Source organism: Mobula birostris, chromosome 11 (genome assembly GCF_030028105.1).
Source record: "Mobula birostris isolate sMobBir1 chromosome 11, sMobBir1.hap1, whole genome shotgun sequence".
Taxonomy (NCBI): Eukaryota; Metazoa; Chordata; class Chondrichthyes; order Myliobatiformes; family Myliobatidae; genus Mobula; species Mobula birostris.
In genome coordinates, this window is record NC_092380.1 from 60,391,735 (window position 1) to 60,412,765 (window position 21,031).

At 42.7% G+C, this 21,031-nt stretch overlaps 1 protein-coding gene across 4 annotated transcripts in view; it reads left to right on the forward strand.

Moving 5' to 3' along the window:
* LOC140205105 (oxysterol-binding protein-related protein 5-like) overlaps nucleotides 1-21,031 on the forward strand; it is a 139,260-nt gene that overhangs the window by 51,628 nt on the left and 66,601 nt on the right. The window contains exon 1 of one of the 4 annotated variants that reach the window (XM_072272293.1): nucleotides 18,039-18,127. The exons of the other annotated variants lie outside the window; for them this stretch is intronic. Within the exon in view, the coding sequence (XP_072128394.1) occupies nucleotides 18,125-18,127 (3 nt within the window). The 5' untranslated portion in view covers nucleotides 18,039-18,124. Of the gene's footprint in view, nucleotides 1-18,038; nucleotides 18,128-21,031 lie in introns of those variants that run through there. 4 annotated transcript variants of the gene reach the window in all.

A 21,031-nucleotide genomic window follows, 5' to 3' on the forward strand; every position in this document is an offset into this window, starting at 1 on the left:
TATGGAGAGCTGGAGTGGCCCCTTTAAAGGTTGAGGCCCGCCCCGCTAATTGGCAGCCATGTTTTGGCACCAGAACTTTAATATTTAAAGAGCACCTGGACTGAGGTTTGGTGCTCAATCATCAGCCCTACTTTGGATTCTTGTCCGGCATCTAGCGTGGAGTCCTGTTGTCATTTCAATCTCATATCGTATCTTGATTCTAGTCTCAGATACTCCAGCACTTGAGTCCCAACCATCCTTGCTTAGGCCTCTCGTCACGGATGGTTGATGGATCTTGTGGTCTGAAGGGCCTGTTTCTGTCCTATATGACTTTGTGTTATTTCCATGAAGCCTCTTGCAGCTTTTTCCCTCCCGCGGCTGAGAAATCAGTGCTGCTCCATTTTCAACTGAGCATCTTGCCCCTGAGTGAGCAAAGCAGAGGCGTAGAACCTGCTGGATGCATTCAAAGTTCAAAGGTTGGAAGTACATTTATTACCGAAGTATGTGTACCAAATACAACCTTGAGATTCATATTCGTGCAGACGTCTACGAAACAACGAAACACAATGGAATCAACAAAAGAAACCCACACAACAAAGACTGTCAGACATCCACTTACAGTTACAAAGATGTGTGTCATTTGCCAGAGGTTCAGGATTTGGGCCCATAAACATTGAAGGGGAAGTAGTAATGTGATACTATAAAGAACTCGTAATGGGACTTATATTTCCTTTTTCTGAGAATCTTTATTAAAATTTAGACACAACTTCTCCCCAAATCCATGGCTATATGTGAGTGAGAACACTTCAGTTCCAGGTTATACGATGAATTATATCATGTCAGCCAGGGGCTGTCAATTGTTTTCTGGTCCAATACTTCATTTTCCAAAAGCCTCTGCCTTTGACATATTCATGAAACAGTATTAGTAGACCTCTGGAATTCTGAATTTCCAAGAATTTCAACATTTTCAGTAAAGAAACCCTCCTCGCCATCCTAAATGATTGGCCCCGACAGCTGCAACTAGAACCCTGTGCAACCAGTGACCATGTCATTATGATGGCAACCACAGTTGACATCCAATACTTAGGTTGCCACATACTCTAGCCGTCTTGGTGAGGTATCTAGGGCTCTATCAGATGCCATTGGTCTAAATATTTTAACTATATTCATGTTGAAAATAAACTCAATCTCATTCTTATTATGTTCCTTAAACTTTCTTCATATTCAGGAGTTATGCGAGTGGGTGAACTTGTAAAGTTTTATGTTTGGCACGTTTGAAGATTAAATCACAGGAAAGACACATTGCATTTTCTTCTTCCTGTGTTTATATTGGTAAAATTTAACCATCTTTATCTTCACTGCAGAATCCCTTAAAAGCCCCTGGATTCTGACTGACTGAAATTTGTTTGCACCTGAGGATAGATGATCAGGAGAGAACATTTGCCGTTGGCACGGCAATAGGCACTTTAATGAAATTCCTCTCCAGTGATTGCTTCACTTCACACTTGAAGATATTTTTAATTTTCTCTATGTAATTAGAATGAATTATTTAATAACATAGTGACAGTAAGTTTCCTAAACTGGGTTAGCTGTTGACTGGAGTATCATCTGTGATTGAACAGTAAAACTAAATTATAAACCTGTATTTTGCTTGTTCTGATGGTGTTAGTCATAGACTGGGGAATAGATACCTACTTGCAGATGAAAATACACCACTTTCCATTGGTGAATGTCACAATGGAAAATGTCATTAAAAGATGGCTTATGGAGCTTTGCATTTCATAATTGGGCCTTTGCTTGTTTACTCTGTGTAGCTTTGGGTTCAACTGTTGTTCCCCCTTAAGTCCATACGCTCGTATACGAGTGGTGTTGATACCTATCTAAATTGCCTAGCCTGCTAACATGAGACCTGCCTTCACAAACAACTCTGCGTGGGACCCGTCCCAGTGCTGGCAGAGACGCCACCTCTCAATGCAGAAAGGTTGTCTTTTGCCTGTCCAACCACAGATGCCATTGATGAGCAATGGTCATAGCCCACATGTGATCCTGGCCTTTGCTTTCCTTTCTAGGTGGGTGGGGGTGGTGGGTGCTGACTGTTGTACGTGCCCAGACTGGCTCTCTGGATATAGACTAGGGCAGTGATGCAGATGGTTTTGTAAGTGAGGCAGGATCACGTGCATTCCTGTTTCCAGAGGCTGTTGCGAAAGCTGCACTTTGAATGTGGGTGTAAAGCTGGCTCAGAGGCCCCCAATGAAAGAACAAAAATGCTTTTGTCATGTACAGTGGTGCTGGAGTTTGAGTCATCAAATGATGTTTCTCAGAAACAGAGGCTTCACCCTATCTAGTCCACTCTGACCTTCAACCACTTGTTTACTTTAATCCTACATTTTATTCTTCTAACGGTCTCAAATTGGGCATTCACCAGCTCATTGTGGGCATTCACGTGTCTTGGCAGCACCCCCTGAAGAGCAGTTCACATTGATGATGAGGTCAGCTGCATGATCTCCAGGGCTAGTGCCAGTTTTGGGAGACTATGTGCCACTGTCCGGAGGTGAAAGGGGAATTACTCTGAAGATCAAGGTGTATCGTGGGAGATGGAAGATCTAAGACTGTGTGCCCAGAGACCCGAGAACTTTGGGCACAGAGCTCGTAAAAAGCAATGCAGCGGACTTTTAACATCGTAAAGCAGCGAGTTGTTTGTTATGTCTCCCCTCTCACTGTGAAACGGAGACGTCTCTTTCTCCCTTATTAGGGGGGGAGAGAGAGCCTGTGGTATGTCGAATACCGGGTGATCAATGTAGTCTTTGGGGTACCATAAGTCTGTCTTTGCTGTTGCCTTGAATGCTCGGTAGTGGGTGCCGATGTTTTTTTTTTGCTGGTGGGGGGAGGGGGGATTGTAGCTTGCTACCACTTCACATGGGAGGGAGGGGGAGCTGTGGGGGGGATTTGGGGGTTCTAACATTTAATTGTCATTCATTCTTTGGGGTCACTCCTCTTCTTCGTGGATGGTTGCGAAGAAAAAGCATGTCAGGATGCATATTGTATACATTTCTCTGACGTTAAATGTACCTTTGAAACCTTGACAGCCTGCCACGCTGTAATCCTACCCATCCTCCCCTGCATGTGCGAAAGGTGGACTGTGTGCATGAGACATACGCATAGACTGAACCACTTCCACTTGTCATGCCTGTGGAAGGTCATGAAAGTCAATTGACAAGACAGAATTGCTGACACAGAAGTGCTGTCTGCAGCAGATGTGCCCTCCCATCCACACATTGCTGGTGAAATATCAAGCCAGTTGGGCAGGCCCTGTCGTCAGGATGTCAGACGATCACATCCCCGAGCAGTTGTTCTTTGGGGAACTGTCCACAGGGAGGCGCTTTGGTGGTGGTCAGTGAAAACTATTCAAGGACGCACTCAAAACATCACTCAATGCCCTTGAGTTCGATCATACTTGTTGGGCCTGAATTGCTCGTCCTGGCGCAGCCTTGAATTGCTTATCCTGGCGCAATAAAGGTGCCGCCAAAGCTGAAAAGAATGGCAACGCTGAAGCGAGAAGGAAACGACAACAGCGGAAAGACCAAACAGCAGTCACCTCAACTACAGAACCTTCACACACTTGCCCCACGTGTGGGGCGTACTTTCGAGCCCAGATCGGACTCGTCAGTCACCTCCAGACACGCAAATACTGAACAAGCCCACCTGAGGATGTCAGCGGCCCTCGTCGCTCGCGATGAACGTGCACACACATGGGCAATTTACGGTGGCCAATTAACCAACCAGTTTGCTTGTCGTTGGATATGGGAGGAAGTCAGAGTACTCAGAGGAAAACCACGTATTCAGAGGGAGAATGTGCAAACTTGACACAAACCACCTGAGGTTAGGATTGAATCCAGGTCTCTGGTTGAGTCTACAACCCTTTATTATGACCCAGTGCATATGAGCCTCCCTGCTAGTCTGTGTTTCAGCCAGTCAGTATGGCCTTCACGGTACATCAATAGAAACTGGTAAAAGTCGGTGCATGTAGTTATCCACAGCCAACTGTAGTAAGGCAGCATATGTCAAGGTCTACTGAGGGATGCACTGAAACTTGGGAACTGTGCACTTGTACCTTGAGGTTTCTATGTTCAACAACACTCTTTAGGGCCCTTCCTGTCACTTCTTCAACAAGCTCAATTAACAGCCAATGAACTGACCTTATTCTGCTCCTATGTCTTATGCTCTTATCAAGTGAATAGGTTCTTGATTAGTAATGGTGTTAAAGCTTATGAGGGGAAGGCAGGAGATTGGGTTTGAGAGGGACAACAATTCAGCCATGATGGAATGGCAGAGCAGACTCAATGGACAGAATTGTCTAATTCTGCTCCTATGTCTTATGGTACAAAAATAGAACATGAGTCACCTTGGACAATTCAGAAACCTGACGATGAAGGGGAAGAAGCTCTTCCTGAAAGACTGCACTGAATGTGCGTCTTCAATCTCCTGTACCTCCACCCTGAGAAGAGGGCCTGTCTTGGATGCAGAAGTTTCATCATGATGGATGTTACCATCTTGGGGCATCACCTCTTGCAGATGTCCTCAGGTGGTGGGTGGGTTGTGCCCATGATGGAACAGGCTGAGCCTATAGCCCTCAGCAGCTTCTTGCAATGCTGTGCATCGGTAGCTCCAAACCAGCCAGAAAACGCTCCACCATATATCCATAAGCATTTGCAAAGTCTTTCGTGACATTTCAAATCTCCCCAAGCTTGTCATGAAGTACAACTGCTGGTGTGGCTTCTTTGTAATTGCATCAATGTGTCTGGCCCGGGACAGATCGTCAGAGATGTTGACAACTAGGAACTTAAAATTGTTCGCCCTTTCCACTGCTGACCGCTCACTGAAGACTGGTACATATTCTGTTGACTTCCCTTCCTGAAGCCCATAATTAATTCCTTGGTCTTGATGATAATAGATATTATTATACTGTTAATGAAATGGTATTTTTTTAATTTAAAAAAAAGTTCAATAGAGTAAACACACTCAAAAACTTCTATAGTTGTACCGTGGGGAGCATTCTGACAGGTATGAGGGGGGCTGGTGCTACTGCGCAGGCCTGGAAGAAGCTGCAGAGGGTTGTAAATCTAGTCAGCTCCATCTTGGGCACTAGCCTACAAAGTAGCCAGGACATCTTTAGGGAGTGGTGTCTCAGAAAGGCAGTGTCCATTATTAAGGTCCTCCAGCACCCAGGGCATGCCCTCTTCTCACTGTTACCATCAGGTAGGAGATACAGAAGCCTAAAGGCACACACTCAGTGATTCAGGAACAGCTTCTTCCCCTCTGATATCCAATTACTAAATGGACATTGAGGCTTTGGACACTACCTCACTTTTTTTTAATATACAGTATTCCTGTTTTTGCATACTTTTTAAAATCTGTTCAATACATGTAATTGATTCACTTGTTCATTTATTATGTTTTATTTTATTTATTATTTTTTTTCTCTCTTTGCTAGATCATGTATAGCATTGAACTGCTGCTGCTAAGTTAACAAATTTCACGTCACGTGCCGGTGATAATAAACCTGGTTCTGACTTCTGATTCTAAAATGCGGACCTTGTCTGCAATCTCCTTCCTTTTGCAAGAAACTGAAAGGGAGCAAGAGAACATCATCTCTTATCTACGGCAGGTTGAAGTTCCTGAGTGGTCAGTACGGAGGGAGGTTACTGACTGACAGCCGGTATTTAGGGGAAACGTGGCCTCAGTATTTGTTTAACCACAATGTGCTAAGTCGTTTTTAAGGTCTGCCAAAGATTTTGCAGCATTGGGTGTGATACAGGATGGGCAGTTGCTTGATAACATGAGCAATAGCTGTGCCTGCAAACAGCTGGGCGAGGTGCTGAGAGTGGGCTGGGCTGTGTTGGCTGGAGAATTATCACTGTGGTTCACTGTAAAAGCTGCAGCAGAGTAGCTGCAGAATCGGAGAGAAAGCATTACTTAAGCTCCTGTGGCACACAGTGCTTAGCAAAACAGTGAAGCTGCTCAGTTTGTGCCCTAATACCATACCCATCATGTTCCAGATTGAGTGATAGTTCTGCTTATTAAATCGGCTGCGCATCCACGCTGCGTGTTCTCTTGTTAATTCCCTTATGTGGGCACAGTTAGGATTTTAAGAACCCGTTAAATGTAATATGGGTCACTTCCACATGAAGCTGGTGTTTGAAGTGACTTATAATTCACCTCGCTGATCAGATCGTTTGGGGAAAAACAGATATGAACCTCGTCTGACTCGAAAGGGAAAACAGCAGGACTGAGGTTGATCAGTGGATTGATTGTTGTTGCGGTGATTGATTGTGTAGTTCATGAGGGGAACGTGTGGAAAACGCTCTCCAATCTTTGGGTCAGCAGTGGGAAGGAGGAGTAGCTTCAAGTTCCTGAGTGTCGGCATCTCGGTGTCTGTCTTGAGCCCAGCACACTGATATGAAGGTGGCACTCCAGCGGCTCTGCTATGTCAGGAATTTGAGCAGATTCGGTATGTTTACCAAAGACTCTGCGAATTTCAGCAGACGTACGGTGGAGAGAATTCTGACTGGTTGCATCACAGGAGCCCCCAATGCTCAGGACTGTAAGAGGCTGTAGAAGGTTACAGCTCCATCACAGACACAGCTCTCCCCGCCATTGAGGTGGTTCCGCAGGAAGGTAGCCTCCATTGTTCAACCTCACCATCTCCTCTTAAGGAGCCCTAGAGTAGTACAGCAGAGAAATAGTCCCTATGGCCTAACTGGCCCATGAGACCCTCGTGCCCAGCAAGCTGAGTCCCATTTGTTTGAATTTGGCTCCTTTCCCTCTTAACCCCTCCTACCCATCCATGTACAACTATCATCAGCGAGGAAGAAGACCCACACTTATAATTCAGGAACAGCTTCTTCCCTTTCACCATCCGATTTCTGAATGGTCCATGAACCCCTTCTCCCCATCTCATAATTCCATTTTATGCCATTCATTTACATTTTTAATTTATAGATTTTATTTTTGTCTTTGACCTGTGCTGCTGCCATGAAACAACACATTTCACATCATATATCAGTGATAATAAATCTGATTTAAAAAAAATAAGTTGTTCAAATTGGTAGCAGATGTGAATGAATAAATGTAGTTCCTTAAGATCACAATCAATGCATCTGTAAGGACAATACACACCCATGGAATCATCTGTTGGAACTGGCAGACGTTATAAGATTTTCTATGCCCTCACTTCCAGACTGAAAAATAACTCTTTCCCCAGAGCTATAATTGCTCTGAACCAATCGATCAAGCATCATCCATAAATTTGTTATATTACTACTTTAATACTGGTTTTATGGCTGTCATGCATCTGAGTTGGACTTCTGTACTGTTGGACGTTGCTTGTACTGGCTGGTTACTTGATTTTATTTATTGTTTATTTATTTTATTTGTTTTATAGCATTAAATATGAGAGTTGCAAACTCATTTTCACTGTATTGATGCATGACAACTGTACTATGCAATGACAATAAAGATATTTCATTTCATTTCATATGAACTGTCATTTAACTTGCATATATTGAGTATATTATTTCAGTTCCACATTATGCTCCACCCACAACACGCAGTGGTCCAAGCAAGGGAATGGAGACTCATTCTGAAAGCTGAGACCTGCAATAGATCAATTGAGTTTGGTCTACCTTCTTTTGGCTATCTTAGCTGTACATCCCAGAATTCTGTTAAAACCTCAGCCCTTGTACTTTTTCTTCCATCTAGTATGCCTGAGTGTAAGCGAAAGGAGCCCAGGTAAAGTACTTCAAAGGCAGGGGTTGCATTATGGTTGTAGGAGGCTGCCCATTCCCGTCACAGGGCATAGCTGTTGAAGGTCCACCAGGAGAATCCGAGCATCTTCAGCGGCTGCATCATCGATGGTACGTCCATTATCACGTCAGATGTCAGGATGATTGATGTTGACAGCTTAATGTTCAATTCTATTTGCAACTACTCGTGGAACAAAGCAGCCCTTTATTGATTGCATCAAGATCTGGACAACATTCAGGCATGGGCTGATATGGCACACAAAAACTACCAGGCACTGATGGAGAGAGTAGCTAATGACTTTTACATTTACTCGTCTATCGATACTGAGCCCTTCCGATATCAATGTTGTCATAATTGCCAGAAATTAGGTTTTTTTTAGATTATGAGGATACTCAGTCCTCATTTATTGTCATTTAGAAATGTATGCATTAAAAAATGATACAATGTTCCTCCAGAATGATATCACAAGAAACACAGGGCAAACCAAGACTAAAACTGACAAAACCACATAATTATAACATATAGTTACAACAGTGCAAAGTAATACCATAATTTCATAAAGAGCAGACGATGGGCACGGTAAAAATTGAACTGGACCAGCCACAAATACTGTGACTATGGGAGTAGACCAGAGTCTAGGTATCTTGAAATAAATGACCTGCCTCTTAACGTCTCAACATTTCCAAGGCACAAGTCGGCAGAGTGATGGCGTTCTCTCCACTTGCCTGGAGGGTGGCAGCTCCACAACACAGCATCCAGGACAGTGCAGTTGGTTTGACTGGCACTTCATCCATCTCCCTGCAACACAGCATTCATTTCTTTGCCAGTGGTGTACTGTACCTGTACTGCGTGCCATACAAACCGTCCCTGAATAATGACAGATTCTCTCATTTAGATGTCCAGAAGTCGGAAAATAATCAAATAGTCACTTGATTTGCCTCCATACTATTATAGTGGATGGCATCAAACTGATAAAAAGGAACAAAAAAAAAGTAAAAGTGGAGGGAAGTGGAACCTAGTTCTGTCCATATGAAAGAACATCTGTACATACATAGGACTTTTGAAAGTAATAATATTGTGGGAGCTTGTTCATATATAATTCTGCCATACGTGGTCCCACCAAACCTGGCTGAAAAAGGAGGATAGTTTGGATGAGGCTAGCAACCCCATCCTGTTAAAAACCTAGAAGTGCAGGGACACAATTAGAAGCTCTTAGCACCTCATCCCTGGGAGAGGAAGAGTACACCAAGAAGATGGACTACGCCTGGGGACATTTGAAAGACTGGCTCGGGACAGAGGACTCTGGTGAACTATGGTCAGCGGCCTATGCCTCAGTTGGGGTGACGGGCTTAATGTTGTTCATATGGGGGGGTGGGGTGACCAAGTCAGGAGTTCTTAATGTATGGATGGCTTGTATATAAGAGAAACAGTAGTTCCTTGCCTAGGCCACTCCAACTGTATCTCACAAATGTGCGATTTCTACCATCAATAAGTACTTCAGGTAGACATGAGAGATTTCAGATGCTGTAATCTGGAGGATAAGCAAACTGCTAGAGGAACTCAACAGGTCAGGCAGTATCTGTACATGGGCACAGAATTATTTGCAAATTTGCCTCTTCTACGTACACCATCCTGACTTGGAAGGATGTCTCCAATATTTCAGTGTTCAGTTAACTGCCCGTTACGCCACTGGCATTTAGGGCAGCAATGAAGATCCGCCATCGCTGATGGTGTTCAGGGCTTCCTTCATCGTGTCAGTATCTTAGTTTTCACTACTGTCCGTCATGCAAGTACTGGGTGGAGACTCAGGAATACCATCACACTCAGATATAGAAGCATTCTTTATTGTAGTTTCTGTAATAATTTTGTTTTACCAGTCCGAGTTGTTAGCCCTGAGCTGAAACTCCAAACCTGGAGAGGAGCAGTCTGGCCTCGTGCCCTTTGACCTGTTTGACATAGTGACCCTACCAAGAGGCAAAGCACAAAGCCCTGACTCCAGCCAACATAGCTCTCCGGGTCATTGAGGTACGCAACCCTCTAAACCACGGCAAGGTTGTGATCCTCTTGGAGAAATACTTCAGTGTCACAGGTTCTAAATTATGGAATCCCTTAGCCCATAGTGTTCTCCATCAGAAGAGCAGCAGTGATTCAGGAAAGTGGCACACCCTCGCTTGGCAATGGTGGCAAAGGATGAGTGATGCCACAATGCTACATTTCATAGAAATAATTAAGAAAATCTTAGAAGTTTCACAATTCTGCTTTCAATTAATTCTTATGAATTCTCTAATCCTCCACAATCTCCACCTCCCTTGATTTCTCATTGCTACCTTTATTCCATTGTCTTTTGCTGGGATTGGGAGCAGGAATCGCTGCTGCTGTCGATACTTCACCTGCAATAAACTTGGAACTCCTATCCTGAGCTCTGCAAATGCCGTCAGTATCTTCCTGAGCGGAGGCTTTATGCATTGAGACTCGTGATGCATTGCTGCCTATCACAGCCCAAAGGACTGCTGCAGTCAGTTTGGCCTCTGAGCACCACCTGGCACCTGGAATGCCTTTGATTCAGTGTCGTCCAATCAGATTAACTGCCTAAACCGCAAGTGTTGCTATGTCATCGGTATTTTAGGCTCATTAATTTTAGTGCAAAACGACTTTAACAGATTCACACATTACAGATAAATATACTCATTTCGACATCTATCATCAAGCAGCAACAAGAAAATAAAACACAAAAACCACTTGTCTGGTCTGTTTTTCTCTTTATAGTATGAACCATTACATAAAAAGACCGAAGTGTTCGTGTACATGTAACTGTGAGGGTTACAATCACATTTTCAACAAATATCTTCTGCCTTTTTTCATTGTTATTTAGAAATGCAGTTCACCACAAGGATTCTTAATTAGCGACCAGAGGCTAGTGGCTGATATAATAGACAATATTTTTCAGGGGATAATCTTTAATTCTTAATGGGTGGCTGGTTTGATATGCCTCTGTATTTTTCCCCTGCGATGATGTCTTTGTAAACACATCTACTGTCGATAATTAACCATAAGAAATGGACAGAGTCCTGTGGATGCTTACTCCAAGGGGGGCACGGCAAGGCAGCTGTCATCACTGCTTCCTCATGGTTGCAGGGACCTGGGCTCCATCCTGACTTAGGGTGTTGTTTTAGTGGAGTTTGCCCATTCTTTCGAACTGTGTGGGCTTCCAGTGGTGTCCCAATTGCTTTCCATCCCCCAAAGCTGTGCTGGTAGATTACCCCTTCGTGTTGGTAAGTGGCAAAAGAATCTACTGGGGAGTTGCTGTGAGTGTTAGTTCCAGCACTGCAGGGAATTAGGGGATATGAATGATGGGAGCCAGCAAAAAGTTCATGGGCCAAATGGTCTACCTTGTAATACATAAGAAAAATCCTGGTCTTCAACTGCACTGTAGTACTTTAAATCAATCAATCAATCAATCAGTCATCAATCTTGCTGTCAGCTTGATGGACTTGGTATAGGATGTATGGCATTGTCGAACTGTCTCTTTATGCCAATCAAATCAACACAACTCAAGAATTCAGTTTAGTGAAAGGTGCAGTTTTCTGGTAAGCATGCTGGGCATTGCATTTGTAAAAGAAATTCACATTCAGCAGCTGAATCATTAAACTAGCATGTTCACAGTGTAGGAATAGGGTTATATAAAAATGGGAGTTGCCTACTCAATTCATTGAGCCTACCTTACTGTTCAGTTGTATGACTGTGTGGCTAGGCATAGCTCAAATGCCATCTATAAATTTACCGATGATGCAACTATTGTTGGTAGAATCTCAGGCGGAGATGAGAGGATGTACAGGACTGAGATATGCCAACTAGTGGAATGGTGTCGCATCGACACCCTGGCACTCAACGTTAGTAAGACCAAAGAGCTGATTGTGAACTTCAGAAAGGTAAGATGAGGGGATCAAACCAATCCTCAGAGGGATGAGAAGTGGAGAGAGTGAGCAATTTCAAGTTCCTGGGTGTCTGTATCTCTGAGGATCTAACCTGGCCCCAACATATTGTAGCAACACACATCAAAGTTGCTGGTGAACGCAGCAGGCCAGGCAGCATCTCTACGAAGAGGTACAGTTGACGTTTCAGGCCGAGACCCTTCGTCAGGATATTGTTGCAACTATAAAGAAGGCAAGACAGCAGTTATATTTCATTAAGAGTCTCAGGAGATTTAGATTGTCACCTAAGACACTCAAACTTCTACAGATGTACCGTGGAGAGCTCTCTGACAGGCTGCATCACTGTCTGGTATCAGTAAAGGAGCCGGGGGGGGGGGGGGGGTTGCTACTGCACAGGATTGAAAGAGGCTACAGAAAGTTGTAAAATTTGTCAGCTCCATTATGGGTCTAGCCTCCGTAGTATCCAAGATGTCTACAAGGAGCGGTGCCTCAGAAAGGCGGCGTGCATTATTAAGGACCCCATCACCCAGGGCATGCCCTCTTCTCATTACTACCATCAGGATGGAGGTACAGAAGCCTGAAGGCACACAGTTAGTGATTCAGAAACAGCTTCCTCCCCCCTGCCATCCAATTCCTAAAGGGACATTGAACTGATGAGCACCACCTCACTACTTTTTTATTATTTCTGTTTTTGCACTATTATTTTTAATTTAACTATTAATGTGTAAATGTTTACTGTAATTAATTTATTTATTTACTTCCATATTACCATGTACTGCATTGTACTGCTGCCATGAAGTTAACAAATTTCACAACATATGCCGGTGATATTAAACCTGATTCTGATCCTGAAAATGAGTGGCCTGTGTATTAACAACTCTACACCCGAAAACAACAGTCTCCATCCGCAGTTCCATGACTTTTTGTGAATTAAGGATATTAACCATTTTGAAGTTCTTAATTGAGCTAGCCTCTGCAGCATTTGGGAGTATGAGATGCAGATTCCTTCTGCACTCAGTGTGAGGAAACATTTCAGATCTTAATTGTTAGCTAGGTTGTATCCAACTGAGAAATTCAGTAATATGCTGTATTAAAAATTAATGTATTAAAAAAGCAATTTTAGCCCTTTGAATTAATCTGTGGTTGCAATATGACTAGTATTACTGCTGAATCTTACCCAGTATTTTTGACTGAGAACACCTCCCACCTGCCTCTACCTGATTTCTCTTCCTGTGTTTCTATTTCAACTAGATGGCTCCGGAAGTGTTGGGATCAGCTTGCCAACTTTTAGCCTCACCCTTCCTATCTATCCCTACCTCACCTTCTCTGCAAATTAAAACTAACAGCTTTCCTCACATTCTCCTGGGTCCTAAAATGTAACTCGTTTGACACATTCCACGGGTGTAGCCTGACCTGCTGTGAGTTTTCAGCATTTTCTGTCTTTATGCCAGATTCCCTGCAGTCTGATGGAGGAGTTCAGCAAGTTGAGCGGCGTCGGTTGTCTATTTCAAGCAGAGAGGAAAGAAGTATAAAGGTTTTCAGACTCTCCTAACCTGTGCTCCTGCATGGAAATAACTCAGTTCACTTTTCCATTGTTGTGAACTAACTCAAAATACAATGATTGAATGAAGTTACCACTATGCTGGGTCTTCTAACTGGACCGTGGTGGCATAATTACTTGTGTGCTTTACACATCTCTTAGATTGTTGAGATGCTTCTCAGGCAGGTCCATAGAGAAATTCGTCATTTGTCTCATGATAATTCCCACTTCCAGCAAATCCATTTTTTGCAGCTTGTGCCAATGGGGGGCTTCAATTTTCTCAGTACAGATCAGTCACATTTTGCCGAAAATGAGCTGGTAGGCTTCAATTTTGCCTGGTGTTAGAGCAGATTAGAGCATCAGAGTATTTCCATCCCATGCTGATAGATTAAGGACCTCTGCAGGTAGAACGTATTCAGAAATGTAAATTCTAGTCTTTGCATTAGCACTTCTCGGGCTTCCAGCCAGGTATAGGTGTCAATTCTAACCATTGTTTCAGCAACAGACTCCGTTTTCTTCATCAGGGATAATGCCTAGGCACGCCTAGACCAGTGGTATATATACTCAACTCCTGTCATCCATCCCTCCTGATTGGTTAGTCCTCGACAGATCAGGTTTCCACTGTCCCACCTTGTTTACAATCATATTCCAGTTCTTACTTACAGCAAGATCTTTGTCTTTATTAAAATTCTTATTCTCTGGTTTTATTTCAATGGCTTCCTTCACCAGGTGGTCCCAAAAGCCATTGGCGTGGCACAGCAGTTTTGTGCCGTCAAAGTCAATCCCGTGGCCATTGTGTACACAATGTTCTAGAGAATAAGAATTTTAACAGAAACTAAGATCTCACTCTAAGTAAGAATGGAAATACAATTGTAAACCAGGTGGGACAGTGGAAACCTGATTGGTTAGTCCTCAACCAATCAGGAGGAACAGGTGAGAGGGTATATATACCACCGGACTAGACATACCAGGGCATCATCTCTGACGAAGATGGTGGAGTTTGTCATTGAAACGTCGGTTAAAATTGACACCCGTGCCTGGCTGGGAAGCCTGAGAAGAGTTTATGAGTCACATACGCTTGGAAAGCATGAGATCCTTTTCATTTTTAAAATCTTTTTTATTAATTATTATTAAAGTTCAACAAAAAATACATTAAGTTAATCAAGTCAATATGATCCTTTTCCTAGTGTTTAGTTTGTATACGTGTTGTTCATCACAATGGTTGTTAATAACAATATTTATCTGCTGTGGCTTCTTTGAACTCTTTTTCCTCATCATAGAAACAATAAAATTCAATCTTCTTTCTATCCCTCCACCATTTTCTCAATGTATTTAGATCATCTCAATGTATTTAATTCCAATAATCTCAGAATAATAGAAATACTTCCCTCTTCCAATCTTTCTCCAACAATATGGAGTCTTCTTAAAAAAAGGTTTGTGTTACTTCGTCTTTAATCTTTTCAACCTTGAAGGCATCCTCAGAAATGGGCCTTTGACTTTCATGCAAGATTCTTGGTCAAATGGAAATATAGGGTCCGTGTTTAACTTTGAGTGTTTACTATTGGGTTGTACATATTGTTATATAACTATTTACTTAAGGCAGGTAACCCATGAAATACAAAGATCAACAAAGTAGTGCAATAATTACTTTTCATCACAGTCACCTTACAATCACATCACGCACCTGCCATGTAAACCAAATAGTTCCCGTTTAGACTCCCTGGTACCTGCAGATAAACATGCTGTACCCTGCACAATTAATCAGTGAAAGAAACAATTAAGTGGTGTGGTTGCTATGGTGCTGAACTAGTTAGATTGCACAGATCAACATTATCATGTGGAACCCTCATTAATTATTTATTTTTTTTATTTTTTGAGATACGGCACGGAACAGCCCTTTCTGGAATCCCTCCAGCTCCTCGTCCAGCAATCATAGGACAGCTTACAATGACCGATTCATCTGCCGGCTGGTAAATCTCTGGACTGTGGGAGGAAACCCACGCAGTCACGGGGAGAACATACAACCTCTTTACAGGCAGCGACGGGAATCGAACCCGGGTCACCTGAACTGAAAAGCATTGTGCTAACCACTACACTACCGTGCCACCCCAGTAATCTGAATCTCTAACACTCCAGTTTCTCTATTCACAGACTTCATTGTTGATTGTTCTGGTATGATTGATCAGACTATTAATTAGTGTTGGTCTCTCAGCTGTTTGGCCTATAATTAATCTTGTATTATGCGTTGTGTGGTATTTGGATAAATTTCCAACATGAGGGTCTCAGTTAACCGCTAAAGCTGCAGAGTAAACGCAAAACTGGCCTTGATGGAGCATTAAGTGTTCAAAAGGACTAAACATGAGACCTCCTTGTTGACTGTGGGTCAGTGTCAGGTAGAACACTGATCCTCTCAGGCTCAAATAAGTCAGGGGTTCCCAACATTTTTTATGCCATGGACCACAGACTGGGGAACCCTGAAACAAGTTTCTAGTAAAGTTGCAGTAATGCCCAGCAAAGTTCCCAGAGCCCAGATTAGTGCCAGAAAGACCATGAGAACCTGAATGAAGAATGGAAGAATGCTAGGCAGAGTCTCATCTGACACCTAATAGGTGAACGTATTTTAGATAGATCAACTGTAAACTAATCAAATACTGGAATGGGTTGAGATAGTTGAATGTCTTAAATCTTGTCATAGGATGCAAGTCTTCCTGTGATGTTACCTCTGCAGAGATTAACTTTACAGTAGGACCCTACCTCTGCAATATCACTAAAATATTAAACATGTTCTTTGTCATCTGTTGTTTATTTATGACCATGGTATTAATATTTGTCTATTTTTTAACATCACTGCTCTTCGATGGTGAAACATTATTCAGTGTGCTTTCAGACCTGCCACCAAACATTTCTGGTGAGGGGATGTTGATAGTTAGCTACTTTGCCAGTGTAAGCTTTGTTTGTATTGATGTGATAGTGGTGATTATTATAACAGTGTGGTTATAGGCAGTAGAGCCAGAACCAGGTTAACAACAGGGAGACACGGTAGCATAGTGGTTAGCACAATGCTTTACAATACAGGCGACGCAGGTTCAGTTCCCACCACTCCCTGTGACCGAGTGGATGTCCTCTGGATTTCAGCCTCAGTCCAAAGACGTACCAGTTGGTAGGTTAATTGGTCTTTGTCGACTGGCAGTTTACTGGGCGCGGTGGCTCGAAGGGCCAGGAGGGGCTATTCTGCACTGTATCTCAATAAGTGATGGTCGGAGATCAATAAACTTGTATTTTAAAAAAATACGGATCTGAACAGATGGTGGCAGGGTATCCACAGTATTCCAGAGTTTGGAGTGAAGACAAACTCCCAGAAGGTGTCCATAAGAAAGTGGGAATTATAACAAACAAACTGTCAATCAGTTAGATACTTCAGAGTATTCTTAAGATGTCTGATGAGTGCATGTTGAGCACATCGTATCTTTTCTTTGTGTTGGTGGTTGTGAGGCGTATCAGTAGATTAAAGTGCAGGGCAAGTGTGGTGACATTTTTCAGTCTCTCCAGCATTGCTCCTTGTTACTTCTTGGTTACAGAAGCATTGGGACCTGATCACTGTAAATGCTGTGAAAGGGGATATCAGACTGCGGTAATTACAGAACAAGCTCCCTGCTGCCTGCCACAGACCAAGTCATTGAATTAGAGGAAATTAGAGGAGGATATTTGGTGACCTGTCTCTGTGCTGTTCAAAAACAGAAAGGGCTAGTAGGGGATCTCACCTTTTAGCTGTACGTCAATATCTCTATAGATCATAGCTCTTTCCCCACCTCCCCTCCAACGTCCCACTATTCCTTCTACCAATTTATGTTCCCTGTTTTTTGAAGCTTCTGTTATGGACTTTCAATTCATTCTCCCCTCTCCTCCTCTATTCAAAACAACCCTAGCATATTCAAACTTCCTTTACACACATAACTGCAAAGACCCTTTCAAACTGTCACCTCCAATGGTCAAAAACTTACTTTCAGAGTTACAGGTCCCACCCGTAATGTGGACAAGATATTCCAAAACTCCGTGAAAAGTTCAGGGAGAGACTTCATATACGTTATACATTCTTGAGAGGATCCTTCTCAAATTTGGTTGTCCCCCAAAATTTGCCATCACCCTAGAGCTAGCGCAGGGTGACATGATGATTCTTGCCAATAAATCTACTACAGCCAATCCCAGTGTTAATGCAATCAAACAAGACAGTGTTTATGCACCATCTGTCTTCTTGATCCTCCCTTCTGTAATGTCTCCAAGTTCCTTGCTGCTTGGCCATATCTATAGGGCAATTCCCTCCTGTATAGTGTGAACAGACATCCAGAATGGAAACTGTCATCATCTCCAGTACATATTGACAAGAAAGACTGAAGATCGAGATGTCCAAGTCCATGGCCTCCCAGGTGGCAAGAATTCCAGCCCCCTTGGATGTGTTGGAGACATGTACGACTTACACTGACCAACTCAAGGTGTCAAAACCCCATCTCTGCAAAATGCTGTGAATCCAGTGGCAGCACAGGTGAGTCAGTATCACTGTGCCTCAACATCAAGGCTCTTTCAGTGGGTGAGACACATCATCCATAGACCCAGCACCACGTTATTGGCAGTTCCAGTTACTAAAAACATCCTTACAGAATGCACAAATAAAAATCAAGAACTTTGAGATGTGGAAAAGAATTTACCTCATGGGATCTGTGGGTGTATTGTAGGGAGGGGGTGGGGAAGATCAATTAGGTATGATTAAATCATCTTTTCTTTTTCAGTTTTCTTCTCGTTATGGAAAACTGTGACACGGCCCGTTCTCTGGGAATGCAAATCTCTCGATGCAGGGGTCTCTTGTATTCATGATATGGCAAGTAAATTCCAAAAGGACAGAAAAATAGCTTTAAGGACACCTTCAAAACCTCCTTGGGGAGGTGGGGGAGATGTAATCCTAGCTAAAGTCTTGGGACTCTGAAGCCCAGGATTGCAGAGAAAAGTCTCTGATCTGAAATGTTAACTTCATTTACCTCTCCATTGATGCAGCTTAATCTGCTGAGTGCCCAACACTTTCTGTTTCTGTTCTTAATTCTTGAGCTACTATTGGAAATGGACTGGGTTAATACAGGACATAGGTTGAAAGTTAAAGAGGATAGTATACCTGTGAAAAATATGCCCAGGAAGAATCATTATCATCCATGCAAAGCAGCAGAACTCTTTTAAAAAAAAAATTCAGCTATATAAACTTCCCCTTTTCAGTTTTAATTAAAAATATTTGATATTTCAAAAGACTGTTTTCAAAGTTGCTATTCAAATCAATTTAAAACCCTAAGAGGTGCTGCTTAATACAACCCCTCATTGATAGTAAACTACATCCCCCTCTAGTGCCAGCATATGGTATTGTAATGCACTGGCCAGTGACAATGCTAGGATGGAAAATTCCATTCTGTTGTTTGAGAGTGTTCCAATAGAACAGATTCGTGCTCTACCACTGCCATATTGGCAACTACCCTGTCTGATGCTAGTAGCCACAGGAGGTATGCAGAGTTGACAGACCAGCAATGTTGATTGGCAACCATTGTTTCTGGATTAACTTGAGTTATTAGTTATTATTGAGCTCTTGAACTTGGATATTCAGAAACAGGGAGAATCTCCCAAACGAGCCAGTGCTATTTAAAGGGATCACTAACTTCTTGCAGGTTAGGTCATGTATGACAAATCTTATTGAATTTTTTAAAGAGGTTACTAGGAAAGTTGACGACGGTAAAGCGGTGGATGTTGTCTATATGGACTTCAGTAAGGCCTTTGACAAGGTCCCACATGGAAGATTAGTTAGGAAGGTTCAATCATTAGGTATTAGTATTGAAGTAGTAAAATGGATTCAGCAGTGGCTGGATGGGAGACACCAGAGAGTGGTGTTGGATAACTGTTTGTCAGATTGGAGGTCGGTGACTAGTGGTGTGCCTCAGGGATCTGTACTGGGTCCAATGTTATTTGTCATATACATTAATGATCTGGATGATGGGGTGGTAAATTGGATGAGTAAGTATACAGATGATACTAAGATAGGTGGAGTTGTGGATAATGAAGTAGGTTTTCAAAGCTTTCAGAAAGATTTAGTCCGGTTAGAAGAGTGGGCTGAAAGATGGCAGATGGAGTTTAATGCTGATAAATGTGAGGTGCTACATTTTGGTAGGACTAATCAAAATAGGACATACATGGTAAATGGTAGGGCATTGAAGAATACAGTAGAACAGAGGGATCTAGGAATAATGGTGCATAGTTCCCTGAAGGTGGAATCTCATGTGGATAGGGTGGTGAAGAAAGCTTTTGGTATGCTGGCCTTTATAAATCAGAGCATTGAGTATAGGGGTTGGGATGTAATGTTGAAATTGTACAAGGCATTGGTGAGGCCAAATTTGGAGTATTGTGTATAGTTTTGGTCACCAAATTATAGGAAAGATGTCAACAAAATAGAGAGAGTACAGAGAAGATTTACTAGAATGTTACCTGGGTTTCATCACCTAAGTTACAGAGAAAGGTTGAACAAGTTGGGTCTTTATTCTTTGGAATGTAAAAGGTTGAGGGGGGACTTGATAGAGGTATTTAAAATTATGAGCGGGATAGATAGAGTTGACGTGGATAGGCTTTTTCCATTGAGAGTGGGGGAGATTCAATCAGGAGGACATAAGTTGAGAGTTAAAGGGCAAAAGTTTAGGGCTAACATGAGGGGGAACTTCTTTACTCAGAGAGTGGTAGCTGTGTGGAATGAGCTTCCAGCAGAAGTGGTTGAGGCAGGTTCGATGCTGTCGTTTAAAGTTAAATTGGGCAGCTATATGGACAGGAAAGGAAAGGAGGGTTATGGGCTGAGTGCAGGTTGGTGGGACTAGGTGAGAGTAAGAGTTCGGCACGGACTAGAAGGGCCGAGATGGCCTGTCTCCATGCTGTAATTGTTATATGGTTATATGGTTATATAGGTCCTGGTTGATCCTGGATTATATTACCACAGTTCTGCAAGAGTTTGGTCAGTTCCAGAACCTTTAAAGTTGCTGAGAGTTTAAATGAAGTGGTTGTACTGTGTGTAGCAGAATGCCCATCTGCTGCGGCCACAACTCCAAAAAACCATTGTGAGTCTCTGTCAAAGTCAATGTTCCCCATGAACTTCTGTGCATTGGGCTGATACCATACACATCCAGCAATTTACAGTTTGTTGCGTGCTGTGGCATAGTGAAGGTCACTGATGTTGCTTGTCCCAAGAGTACTCAGCACATCTCTTTCCAGACCGCAGCAAGTCGTGCGGGCTTCCCCAGTGCATTGAGTGCGTTTAATTGTGGATATGTCACGCTCTGCTTTTCACTTGTCAACTTGGAGAAAGACTAAATGATTAGAAAGGATTTAATGTCTTCAGTGCTCAGCTGCTGTTCGACTGCACACACAGAAATTAGCAGGTCAGTGCTCAGTATTGCTGCAGCAATCAATATCTGTTATCATTTATCAGAGAGTCAGAAGTGAGGATGTCTATTGATTTCATGATATTTAATTCTTTTGCAATCCTCAGAGCATGAAATAGTCCATGCCTGTGCATAACAAAGCCTAAACAGACCGTCAAAGGCTGACGAGTGGCAGAAGCATTTGCTTACTCAAGTCCCAAGCAGTGACAATTTCCACTCACCCTGACATTCATTAGTATTACCGACACAGAGCCCCATCAGAAACATTAACTGGACTAGAACTATAAATACTGTGGCTACACGAGTAGGTTACATGCTGGCTATCC